The 12,993-nt window shown below is 49.7% G+C and overlaps 1 protein-coding gene across 4 annotated transcripts in view; it reads right to left on the minus strand.

Moving 5' to 3' along the window:
• Positions 1 to 12,993, minus strand: part of RFX2 (regulatory factor X2) — a 73,195-nt gene that overhangs the window by 4,507 nt on the left and 55,695 nt on the right. For all 4 annotated transcript variants that reach the window (XM_048498917.1, XM_048498915.1, XM_048498916.1 and 1 more), the window contains 8 exons: positions 11,581 to 11,762; positions 11,343 to 11,462; positions 10,338 to 10,453; positions 7,750 to 7,868; positions 7,456 to 7,568; positions 4,612 to 4,763; positions 2,882 to 2,979; positions 1,614 to 1,763 (listed from right to left, as the gene is read on the minus strand). In XM_048498917.1, the coding sequence (XP_048354874.1) occupies positions 1,614 to 1,763; positions 2,882 to 2,979; positions 4,612 to 4,763; positions 7,456 to 7,568; positions 7,750 to 7,868; positions 10,338 to 10,453; positions 11,343 to 11,462; positions 11,581 to 11,762 (1,050 nt within the window). The remainder of the gene's footprint in view (positions 1 to 1,613; positions 1,764 to 2,881; positions 2,980 to 4,611; positions 4,764 to 7,455; positions 7,569 to 7,749; positions 7,869 to 10,337; positions 10,454 to 11,342; positions 11,463 to 11,580; positions 11,763 to 12,993) is intronic.

A 12,993-nucleotide genomic window follows, 5' to 3' on the forward strand; every position in this document is an offset into this window, starting at 1 on the left:
CAGGGAGATTATTAGTATTAAACCTATGACCTAGTTTTGGGGAAGCAGTGTAGGTAACCCTGTTAAGCGCTGTTAAACCCCACTGATTTTCACGAAAGCGTGATCCTTTACCTGGGAGTGAGCTCGGTTGCTGGCAATGGGGTTTGCTTCTGAGTTAACGCTCCTAGGGTCGTGATTCACCCATTCGAAGCGTTGCACGGTTGCTTCAAAGCAAAGCCACTGACTACCACCAAGCTTACTCCTGAGTAACGTGTGCCTTGGAGCCAACCGTTTGTTCTAAACTAAAACCTCAGTATTCAGGTTACATTGCCATGTTGGCACTTTGCGATAAATAAGTGGGTTTTGGGTTGCAGTTTGGGCACTCGGTCTTGAAAAGGTTCGCCATCACTGTTATATAGCCAATGGCTCAAACAATAAAGACGACAACGACTACTGCTACTCAGAAGTGACATGTATGTATGTGTGTAGACAGACAGACAGATGGACGAAACAACTAGTATTTCCTGGCACATGCACGCATGTGTGCGCGCACACAACCACACACACACATATATATATATTTGTGCCGTCAAGTCAGCGTGGTGAGGTTAACAGTAGGTGGACTCTAATCTGGAACATCAGGTTGGATTCCCCACTCCTCCACAGGAGCAGCAGACTCTTATCTGGTGAAGTGGGTTTTGTTTCCCAGCTCCTCCGAATGAAGCCTACTGGGTGACCTTGGGCTCGTCACGGTTCTCTCAGAACTCTCTCAGCCCCACCTGCCTCACCAGGTGTCTGTTGTGGGGAGAGGAAGGGAAAAGGAGTTTGTAAGTCTCCTTGAAATTACTCACAGGAGAGAAAGGTGGCGTATAAATTCAAGCTCTCCTTCGCTTCAAGTCACAGCTGACAATGTGACCCCTGGGGAGGTTTTCTAGTCAAGAGACTAGCAGAGGTCGTTTGGCATTGCCTGCCTCTCTATCACAGCCCTGATACTCCTTAGAAGTCTCCCAGGCAAATACTAGCCAGGGTCAACCTTGCTTAGCTTTTGAGACCTGTTTGTTTGTTTGTTTGTTTGTTTGTTTGTTTGTTTGTTGGTTATATTTCTATACCGCCCTCCCCCGAAGGGCTCAGGGCGGTGAACAAAAACAGAAATAGAGCACATAGATCAAAGGCTAAAATCCATTACATATTAGTTAATTTTTGGCTCTATATAAAATAACCCCATCCCATTAAAACGCAGCATACTAAAATCAACATAATAGATGGCGCCTACTATCAAGTCCCCTAAAACAAAAGGGGGAGGGGGACGGCAGGATCCACTGATGTTCTAAGGGGGGGGGGCATCAGCAGCCAGCCTCCCCAAAGGCCCGGCGGAACAGCTATTGAGAAAAGGCTGCCCTGGGGCTATCCACGTCAGGTCTTTGCGCGCGCGCACACACACACACACACACACGCATAATTAGAAAGGCATAAAGCTCTGGGGATAGTCACTTTTTTACAGTTTCATAAAAACTTCTCAAAGAACAAAAAGATGCCCAAAGGGCTGAGAATTTGTGTGTGTGTCTGTGTGTGCGTGCGTGTGTGTGCGTGTGGGGATTGAAAGCTCACCCCCAAAGTGATAAGTGAAGCACTACCTGCACGTTCGCAAAGTCCACCCGGTTGAGGTCGCTGAGCATCTGGTTGATCTGCGAGGTGTTCTGGAGGACGGCGCGCGCCGCTTGTGCCAGGTGGTTCAGAGAGGTGTACCGCCGTAGCGTCTGTGCAAAGGCGCTCACCACACCCACCTGGGGGGAAGAGTCAAGGGCAAACACAGGCAGTTGCCAAGAGGACAAAGGTGTTCGCTTGTGGGGGTCAGGGATGAGACCTTCATTGAAGCTGGAGGCCTGCCTCTGACGGCAGGCTGTGCCTGGAAGAAGCCCCCATTGGGCCTGAGGACCTGGTGTTCAGTGGTATACTGCCTCTGCATACGGAGGCTCTATTCAGCTGTTGTGGGCTTGAATTTATTTTAATATCAGGGGAGCCCCACGGAACGAGTGATCCGAGGTCCCCAGACCCCAGTATCCTGTTTCCAACAGATGCTGGCAGGGAGGGCAGCCGGTATTCTAAAGCAGACTTGTCCCCAACGAAGGAAGCTCCCTCTAGCTATCTCGGCAAGTGGCAGACGTCTCCCGCATAAGAAGAACTTTGATGGATCAAGGCAAAGGTCACGCTGGTTCAGCATTCTGTCTTGGCCAGTGGGAAGCCAATCCCTTCCGGCACGGCCACAATGCAAGATGGGAACACTTTTGCCTCCGGCCCCTACAGCTGGTTTTTACACATGTCCTGCCTGTGAACACTGAGGCCCGCTTTGTACATCATGATTGCTGACATACCTCCCCTCCTCTTTCCAAGGAACTGCACGACCCTCTTTTTAAAACCATTTAAGGCATCTCCACACCTGGTGGCAGAGAGTTCCAAAAGGTAATCTTTAAAGATTTGTTAGACACTGTCTTGACTCTAGTCTCCTAAACTTTCCTTTAGGAGACTCTCCTGATGATACCACCCAGGCTTGGTGAAGTTTGGTTCAGGGGTGCCAAAGTTATGGACCCTCAAATGTGTAGCCCCCATCTTCTATTAGCTCCCATTGGAAACAATGGGGGATGGGGCACCCCCTTTGGGAGTCCATAGCTTTGGACCTCCTGAACCAAACCTCACCAAATCTGGGTGGTATCATCAGGAGAGTCTCCCAACAAACCCCTGAAATTCCGATGCTGCTAGCCTAAAAACTGCATCCCCTGCAGGCCAAAAACTGAAAAAAACACTACAAAAATACAGAGGAGGTGGGGGCAGAGCTTTGGATATGTAATGGGGGAGGTTGAACCCGGGAAAAAACTCCCCCTCACCTACATCCTTGGTTGCTTACCTTTGTCTGAACAATCTGCTGGGGGAACTCGCTCATGGCGTTGATGAGCCAGCCTTCCAGACTCTTGGCAAAATTACGAATCGCCTGCGTCAGGGTGCCTGGCGGGAGCAGAAGGGGGCGGTTTCAGGGCAAGACTGGCAAGGGGTGTAAATGTCGTGCCTGCCCACCTCCTCCCCATAATCAGACTCGGGTTTACTGAAATTGATTTATGGCATCAGAAGAAACAGACAGGTACACTTCAAAAGTTGTTTGCTGGATCTCACAGGCAGCAGCCTCTATTTTATTTATTTTATTTATTTAGGGATTTTTATACCGCCCAACCCCCGAAGTGCTCTGGGCGGTGCACAACACAGATTCCATATACAGTATATACAGATAAAAACCCCATTAATTAAATGATTTAAGTTTAAATTTAGTTTAAAACACAGCGGTAAATTCAATAAAAATATAAAATATGAAAATATAAAAATGGCGTCAGCAATAACCCTAGTTAAACCCTCCCAAGGAGGGGGAACCGAACACAAGTGGGTCCCCTAGATGACAGGGGGACTCCGGAACCGGGGAACAGAAGGGGGCACCTATCAGCGGCTGGGCCCTCCAAAAGCCCGGTGGAACAACTCAGTCTTACAGGCCCTGCGGAACACACCAAGATCCTGCAGGGCCCGGACAGCTGGAGGAAGAGTGTTCCACCAGGCAGGGGCCAAGGCTGAAAAGGCCCTGGCCCGAGTGGAGGCAGCCGCATCATTGAGGGGCCAGGAACCACCAGTAAATTGGCCTCTGCTGAACGCAGAGGCCGAGTGGGGACATATGGGGTAATGCGGTCCCAAAGATACGAGGGTCCCAGGCCGCGTAGGGCCTTACAGGTCAGTACCCACACCTTGAAGATGATTCGGAACTCAACCGGAAGCCAGTGCAGGCTACGCAGCACAGGTTGGATGTGATCATAGTAAGCGCCCCCTGTGAGCAAGCGGGCTGCCGCATGCTGGACCAGTTTCAACTTCCGAATCAAACGCAAGGGAAGGCCCGCGTAGAGCGAGTTACAATAGTCTAACCTGGAGGTGACCGTTGCATGGATCACAGTGGCTAGATCTGCATGGGAGAGGAAGGGAGCCAGCCGCCGGGCCTGACGGAGATGGAAAAACGCAACCCAGGTTATATGCCCTGCTATGCCCTGCTATGCACCATTTGACAGTTTTGCTAAAAGCGAAAAGGGCTCCCAGGCTGGGCAGTTCCTCCAAGGTAAGGGTCTGATAAAGGCTCTGGGAAGGAACGGTGACTGTTAATCTCTAAACAAATAATTGACTGGTGCCACCGTCTCCTGGACTCACTGGGGGTGTGGTCTTGACAGAACCCTTCCCAATCGGCTCTCTTTTGAAATCACCCACATTGATGGCTTCTGTCTAATCACTTCAGTTCACAAATTTAAGACCAGAAGGACAGAAGCAGCTGATGCGTCTTTACGGAGGTGGGGGGATGTGGGGTAAAGCCTCCTTGAGCTCGAGTTCACTGCTGAGCAGACACCCTTAGGACTCACTAGGCACCCCTGGCATATGGCCTGGGGGTGGGGGTGGGGGAGAAGAAGAGAGAGAGACATGGGAGGGCAAAGTCTTGGCTGTCGAACGTTCAGGACTAGGAGCTTGATGTGGAATGCAAAACATTGCCAGTGACACACAAAACACGTGACGGTGGGAAATGCAGCGATTGGGCCCCAGCCGCCCCTCGTTACTCACTGGGCACGGGCCGCAGAACATCCGGTATGAGGATCTCCACCAGGGTCTGGTACAAGATGTGGTCACAACTGCGCATCCATTTCATGATAGGGTCATATTTGCACATGGTGATCAGCTTGTGCCGCGGGACAACGGCCTCGCAGGGCTCTTCGCTGGACGGGAGAGGGAGGGAGGGGGGGAGGACAGGGAAGTTAGCAACACCCCCCAGTTCCTGCCCAGACGGCCCACCCAGAACGGAACGCAGGAGGGACTTCTGGCAGCACAATTCCAGAAGATCTACCAGCTGTCGATAAGACAGTTCTGACACCCTCCTCTAGAGAGCAAGAAGACACACATTCCTGGTTGCCACCACGCTAGTACACAAGCCCACCTCTCCTGCCAGCCGAACAGCCAGGCAGGTTATCAGCTAAGTGTGCACACGTTTATCTGTTGCTGGGAAGGTTGCATTCCTACTAAACAACTCTTCTTCTGTGATTTTAAATTCTGTAGCTAGGTTCCTTTTAGGAACTTTGGAATAATACCTGTGATGGTTTTATGTATGGAACATTTGTCTGGATAATGCTGGTTGTTACATTGGTATTATGCCTAATAAAGGTTTTATGTATGTATGTACATATATGTTTATGTTCCAGAAATTACAACCCTTAAATGTTGTGAGCTGTCTGTCTGTCTGTCTGTCTGTCTGTCTGTCTGTCTGTCTGTCTGTCTGTCTGTCTGTCTGTCTGTCTGTCTGTCTGTCTGTCTGTCTGTCTGTCTCAATGGTGGCAAACCTTTTCGAGACCGTGCCAAAATTGCAACCCAAAACCCACTTATTTATCACAAAGTGCCAACACGGCAATTGAGCCTGAAGTCTTCGTTTAGAAAAATGGTTGGCTCCGAGGCGTACGTTACTTGGGAGTAAGGTTGGCGGTAGTCGGTGACTTTGCTTTGAAGCAACCGTGCAACTCTTCCAACGGGTGACTGAACAACTCTAGGAGGGTTTACTCAGAAGCAAGCCCCATTGCCAGCAACGGAGCTTACTCCCAGGTAAAGGAGCTTACTCCCAGGTAAAGGCTTTAGTTCTTCCCATGAAAATCAGTGGGGTTTAACAGCGCTTAATAGGGTTACCTACACTGCTTCCCCAAAACTAGGTTTTAGGTTTAATGCTAATAATTGAACCCAGCAGCCCAGGCCAGCCTAGATGTGAGGGGCGGGCACTCTGAACCCATGCCATAGGTTCGCCATCACTGGTCTATCCAATCTATCTATATAAAAATAATGTTTTTAATCTATCTATATCGATCTATATTTTATCTATCTATATCTATTTATATAAAAATAATGTTAAGTTTGGGATTATCTTAAAGGGGAATTTTGAAATAAATTTTGAAATTTTATATATTTTAGCCTGAAATTAACTAGTACAGAGACGAAAGACATGATGGATATGTGAATGATGTGGTTCACATTGGTGTTTTGATTTATATTCTCTGATTGTCCACTTAAGGATCTGAAATGTTGAGGTTATATTTCATGTATTTGTATACTCTACTGAATTGACTTTGTTTTAACAGCTGAGGGTACACCAGAATTGTATATAGGTATTTTATTGACGAAGTGATGTAGAAAACGTTTAAAATGCTGGTCTTTGACTGTAAATAAACCCTTCATTCAGTTGTATTTTTCACACATGTGCGTAATTCAAGCCAAAAAGACTATGATTCCCTTCAGATTTATCCTTTTTGGCCTCCTCCGCAAGGGTACAGGAGAAAGAAAACTATTTAAAGCAGGGGTGAGCAAATCTATTTTTTTCCATAAATGAAAACAGAAAATATTGTGGAGGCCGAGCTTCCAAAGGCAGAGGCTTTTGAAAAAGCAGTTCCTGCGAGAAGCCGGCAGCCAAGGCAACCGGCTTCTGCGGGGCTTTCCAAGGCGCCTCGCTCCCCAGCAAGGCAGGGGGGCCAGTCAGGGTCATCCAGTGGGCCGGATGTGGCCCGTGGGCCGTATAATGCCCAGGTCTGATTTAAAGGATAGCAAGGCTTTGTACAGGCTGCCCTTCCTGAAGAGCAGGATAGTATAGAACTATTTATTTACTTCAAGTCCAACCCAGTTTTCTCACCAAAGTGTATAACATTATTCTCTTCCACTTTACCTTCACAACAACCCTGAGAGGCAGGTTAAGCTGAAAGTCTGAGACTGGCCCAAGTTCACCCAACAAGCTACTAGGGCGGAATGGAGATCTGAACCCGGGTCTGTCAGATTCTAATTCAGCGCTCTAACCAACCACACCACGCAATAAACACTCTGGGTATACAACATCTTATTTGACAAGCAGCCAAGGCAACATTGAAAAATAGTGTGCTGTAGTTGTTAGCGGCAGACTAGGACTGAGGAGACTCAGGTGCAAATCCTCCCTCAGCCACAAGGTTCACCGCGGGACCTTAAACACCCTCAACCACCTACTTCGCAGGGTTGTTGTGACTGAACAACAATGCTCCTCGACTCCTTGAAGGGATAACAGGATCCAAAATGTAGCGGGCTTTCTGGTGGGCCCGGCAAAATTCCAGACAGCCTGGCAGACTCAATCGTCCCCAAAATGAATCATCACAACGAAGAGCTGGCATGTTCTGGGATACAGTGCTGAACTCTTTCCCTCTTGCCCGACTACCTCGCAAGGTTGTGACGAGAAGGAGATGGGGAGCAGAAAAGGACTCAGAGAAAGGGTGGGGCAGCAACGTACACAGCAGAGAGCATTCTGAACAGATTAACTGAAAGGTGGAAGTCAGCCTTCCTGGGTGGGTGGTTCGCCATTCAACTGCAGTTTGGTTCCCAGAGTGATTAACTGCTAAAGACAGGATGCTTTACCTGACAGGGACGGACAGGATGGCTTCGCCGGCGAGGGGCTTACAGTTCCAGAAAGACTGCCAGAGCTTCTCAATATAGTGGAACTGGAGGTTTGCTACCACGTCAATACTGGCCTGAGGAGAGACAGGTGACCTCTGAGGCCCTCTGAGGAGCCGAACTGTCAGGGCTTCTCTCCCAAAGAATGGCAGAAATTGCTGCCCCCTCCTCCCCCCCACCAAATTCTCACAGAGATGCCAACAATTCACACTGTCGGGCAGCTTCCCCACAAATGGGTCCATCCGGTTGTATAATCACCTCACAATGGCGCCTATAAAGCAGCTGGAGGGCCTTCACGTCGTTCATCGCAATCCCCTCCTGCAGGAGAGCGTTTTCCAAGTCGAGGGCTGGGAATTCCGGAAGGATGCAGGTAACATCTGGGATGGGGGAGAGAGAGAGACGTTTGAGGGGAAAAGAGAGACAGCCTGCCCGCCCCACCGTGGGCAGCCCCACAATTGGTTATGCCAGCAGGGACTGATGGGAATTGTAGTCCGTGAACATCTGAAGGGCCAGAGTTGGACACCCCTGATCTAGTCGATTGAGATGCATTCCTAGCTCAATGTAATTGCTACAAGACATATGTAACCAGCCTGCTACATGTTATCACTGCCATTCTGGATCTTTGCTTTATGGCTTCACACGCCGAGTAGATAACTAGGCTTTCCCCAGACAGTTTCCTCTCATGAGAAACGGGATTGTTTCCGTTATCCTGAGGGGGCGGAATGCCCGGTGGCTTCATCTCTATCTATTGCCAACACTGGGGCGCCTTAGCTCCAAACTAACTCTTTCTCACATTTCTTGGGAAAATGGGAGGGGGGGGGGATTAACATCGGAATAAAACGGGTCGCAAAAGCCAGGTTCCCCAGAACTGGCTTCGTCCAGCTGAGCTCTTCGATGCCTACCAATTAACGCTGCTGACCAACAACACAGAGTCCGTTTATTGCTTTAAGATCCGAGACCTAATATTAAGCCCGTTCGCCTGGATCCCTGCCCCTACTTCCATTCCTGCAGCTACGGATGGAGCTACGGCTGGGATGGCGTCCAACAGTGGTTCAGGTGACAACAGCGGGGCCCGAGCTACAGACGGGCACCCTGCCAGGGATGTCAATGAGGGCCTGGGAGAGCCCCCCACCCCACCCCCGGACAATACTCCACATGGCAAGAAGATCATCCGGGTGGAAGAAACCCCATTGAGTGCTCATCCCCAATGATCCAACCATTGTTAACACGTAATGTATATCCATTCATAGATAACTCAGATACGAATTTTGTAAGAATATTATTAGAAGATCGTGTTTCTGCCATTTCCCAGAAGGTAGCTAAATTTTGTATACTGGTGCACAACAAGCGTAGTTCCTTATTAAAACAAAGAGCTGCACTGTGTGATGAGGACTGTAATAATGCCTGAAGCTAATGTTATTTATTAATAGATTTTATAATGGATTTTAATTTATATTATATTTTTGTATAAGTGGAGTGCTATGTATTCACATGTACTCTGATTTTAAACTATTGGCTGGCCAAAAGGCCGTAATAATAAATATCTATCTATCTATCTACCCCATTGAGCTCGTTCCTTTGGGAGCGAACTGGGTGAACCCCGGTTCACCGGGCCTCATGGCTTGGGGCTAGACTGAAACTCTGGAGGGGGGAGATCGAAGGAGGAGACCTGTGGGAGATTGAGCAGCGGGACCCGCTGTACGTCAGGCAGGGCCAGGCAAGAGAGACAGCCGACCTCCAGCAATCAAGAAGAAATTTGAGGGGACCTGCACCTCCAGCAGCAACGAGCGGATCCGCAAGTGGGTCCCCAGCAACCCACTCTTCCCACTCAAACACCCCCTCCAATTCGAACAGATGGATGGCCCTGAAACGCTAGACTTCCCCTTAAATCTCTTCTGCGATGCAGAGAATCTTAGAATCATAGAGTTGGAAGAGACCCCAAGGGCCATCCAGTCCAACCCCCTGCAATGCAGGAACACAGAATCAAAGCACTCCTGACAGATGGCCATCCAGCCTCTCTTGAAAAGCCTTGAAAAACCTCCAAAGAAGGAGACCCCACTACACTCTGAGGTAGTGCATTCCACTGTCAAACAGCCCTTACTGTCAGGAAGTTTTTCCTGATGTTTAGATGGAATCTCTTTTCCTTCACCTTGCATCCATTACTCCTGGTCCTAGTCTCTGGAGCAGCAGAAAACAAGTTTGCTCCCTCACCAACATGACATCCCTTCAAATATCAAAATATGGCTTATGTCACCCCTTAACCTTCTCTTCTCCAGACCAAACATACCCAGCTCCCTAAGTCTCTCCTCATAGGGCATGGACCTTGTACCATTTTGGTCACCCTCCTCTTAGACCTGTTCCAGCTTGTGAAAATCCTTCTTGAATTTTGGTGCCCAGAACTAAACACAGTATTCCAGATGAAGATGAGCCATTGATGAGCACTCTTGGGGTTCGGTCAGTCAACCAACTACAAATCCATCTGATAGTAGTAGAATTGTCCACATTTCCCCCGGAATAAGCACTGTTTTCTAGTTGAGAAATGACTGAGGCAAAGAAGGTGTTGAGTAGTTCTGCCTTTTCTCCATCCCATTAGCATTTTGCCATCTTTCTACGTGCAATGACATTCTTTTTAAACACAGCAGGTCTAAAAGGGGACAGCTGAAGGTGATGGACCTAAGCCAATCAATAAGCAAATTTTCCCTCTGTTGTGGGAATGCATGGGTGGAAACAGGTCACCATTTTAACATGCAACTGTATATATGATTTGAGGTCATGATATACTAAATACATATATAATAGATATATTAAAGATATATTAAAGTGTACATCAGCAGCTCTCTCCTCACCAATGAACTGCTGGTGATGCTGACTCTGAGCGGCGACCGATTGCTCCGGGGTGGGGTGCAGGCTGCTGTTGGAACCCCCCTCGGCCACGCCGTCCAACTTCTGAGCCGGTCTGTATCTGGAAGGCGGGAGAAAATCCGTCAGTGCACAAACCAAACTTTGAAAATCACAGTTAGGCACCAAACATTAACTTCCAAACCCCTCTCTGAAAAAGAAGGGTTTGGGATACTTCCCTCTTTCAAAGGACAGGAGTTCCGCAGGATAAAGAAGAAGAAGAAGAAGAAGAAGAAGAAGAAGAAGAAGAAGAAGAAGAAGAAGAAGAAGAAGAAGAAGAAGAAGAAGAAGAAGAAGAAGAAGAAGAAGAAGAAGAAGAAGGAGGAGGAGGAGGAGGAGGAGGAGGAGGAGGAGGAGGAGGAGGAGGAGGAGGAGGAGGAGGAGGAGGAGCAGCAGGAGCAGGAGGAGGAGTTTGGATTTATATCCCCCCTTTCTCTTCTGTAGGAGACTCAAAGGGGCTTACAATCTCCTTGCCCTTCCCCCCCTCACAACAATCACCCTGTGAGGTAGGTGGGGCTGAGAGAGCTCCAAGAAGCTGTGACTAGCCCAGCTGGCGTGTGTGGGAGTGTACAGGCTAATCTGAATTCCCCAGATAAGCCTCCACAGTTCAGGTGGCACAGCGGGGAATCAAACCCGGTTCCTCCAGATTAGATACACGAGCTCTTAACCTATCAAACCAGAACAACAGCGAGTGAGGCCTGCCGATCCGATCTCTATGGACTTGCTGGATCTTAAGGAGAGGGGGCTGCCTTTTTAACCCCTCTTGCCACCCCCACCCTCCAATACACACACACTGTTTCCTGTTGATGGTCCTCCATTCCTATCTCTGCACCACCACCACACACAAAGATTCTGGACGTGCATCTGACCTGTCCTGGGCACCTGAATTGCGGCCAACACCCCCACGAGGTCCAGCGTCTTGTGCCTGCTGTTTTGAGTGCCGGAGTGTGTACCTTTGCTTTTGGTGGATGGGCTGCTGCCTCATGGCCATGTACTGGGTGTCTTCCTGCAAGCGATTCAGCGGGGAGTCCGGCTTGAGGCGGATGCCGTAGTAATGATACTTGGAGTTACCCCTGGGGGTCGGCAGAGATATACATTTAACAAACCAGCACCTCCAAAAGGTTGCTTCAATGCCAAACAGAATACCAACCCCGCCCCGCCCCGCCCGCCACCATCTCTCTCCCAGCCAACCTCGTGCCGAGCCGGCGCGTCCGCAACCCCATGAAGACGGAGCGGATCAGCTTCCCGAAGGAGGCGGCGTTGACCGGGTCCAGCTTGTGTTCCTGGCAATGGCGCAGGTAGTGGTTGTAGAGAGAGCTTCTCGGCAGGCTCACCCCTTCAGCCGTCTCATAGTTATCCAGGAGCCACTGAAGCTGCACAGGAGGAGGAGGAGGAAAGAATCGGGGGGGGGGGGGGAGAGAATTCACTACTAGGACACTCTTCGCCAGACAAGCGTAGGCAGGAGCTATCAGCCCATCCCATCCAGCACTACCTATCCTGGCTGGCAAGTGGCTTTCTGAGGGAGGGGGGCGGGGGGGAGAGGGTTTCTCTGGCACTTGCGACTGGAGATGCCGGGGATCAAACATACGACCTTCTGCACTCCAAGCAGTTTAAGAAGAAGAAGAAGAGTTTGGATTTATATCCCCCCTTTCTCTCCTGGAGGAGACTCAAAGGGGCTTACAATCTCCTTGCCCTTCCCCCCTCACAACAAACACCCTGTGAGGTGGGCGGGGCTGAGAGAGCTCCGAGAAGCTGTGACTAGCCCAAGGTCACCCAGCTGGCGTATGTGGGAGTGCACAGGCTAATCTGAATTCCCCAGAGAAGCCTCCACAGCTCAGGCGGCAGAGCGGGGAATCAAACCCGGTTCCTCCAGATTAGATACACGAGCTCTTAACCTCCTATGCCACTGCTGCAGTTGGTTTAACACTCACCAGCGGCCCGACTGGTTAACAGCAAAACAGTATCAGGTGCCAGAGGGATGTTTTCTATGCGATTGACATGCGTTTCCAATTCGGTGTAACTGCTTCAGACAACAAATCAATGCTGCTAGAAAGATATATGTAATCAGCCTGCTATATGTAACCACTGCCATCTGTGCAGTCTTTCCTTGATCTTCACTTTATGGCTTCGCATGTTTTGCTTTGTAGACAAACAGGCGCTTCTGTCCTGGCACCTCTGTCCCATGAGAAAAGAAAGGCATCCATTCTCTCATGGGGCAGGAAGCCAGGTGGCTCTCTCGCTATTTGCTGCCAACCTTGGGGCCGCCTCAGCTCCCAAGACTGTTTTTCTCAAGTTCTTGGGAAAGCGGGGGTGGGGGTGGGCCTCCCAAGGGGGCTGGGAACGCCAGCTTCGCCAGAACTGGTTTTCGCTGAGGAGGGTGCCTCATCAATGAACGCTGCAGATTCCCTGCTCTGACTTATGAGTGGTGGATTCTTATCTGGAGAATTGGATTTGCTCCCCTGCTCCTCCACATGAAGCCTACTGGGTGACCTTGGGCCAGTCAAAGTTCTCTCAGGACTCTCTCAGCCTCACCTGCCTCACAAGGTGTCTGTTGTGGGGAGAGGAAGGGAAAGGAGCTTGTGAGCCACTTTGAGACTCCTTGTG

Source organism: Sphaerodactylus townsendi, linkage group LG05, assembly GCF_021028975.2.
Source record: "Sphaerodactylus townsendi isolate TG3544 linkage group LG05, MPM_Stown_v2.3, whole genome shotgun sequence".
NCBI classification, from domain to species: domain Eukaryota; kingdom Metazoa; phylum Chordata; class Lepidosauria; order Squamata; family Sphaerodactylidae; genus Sphaerodactylus; species Sphaerodactylus townsendi.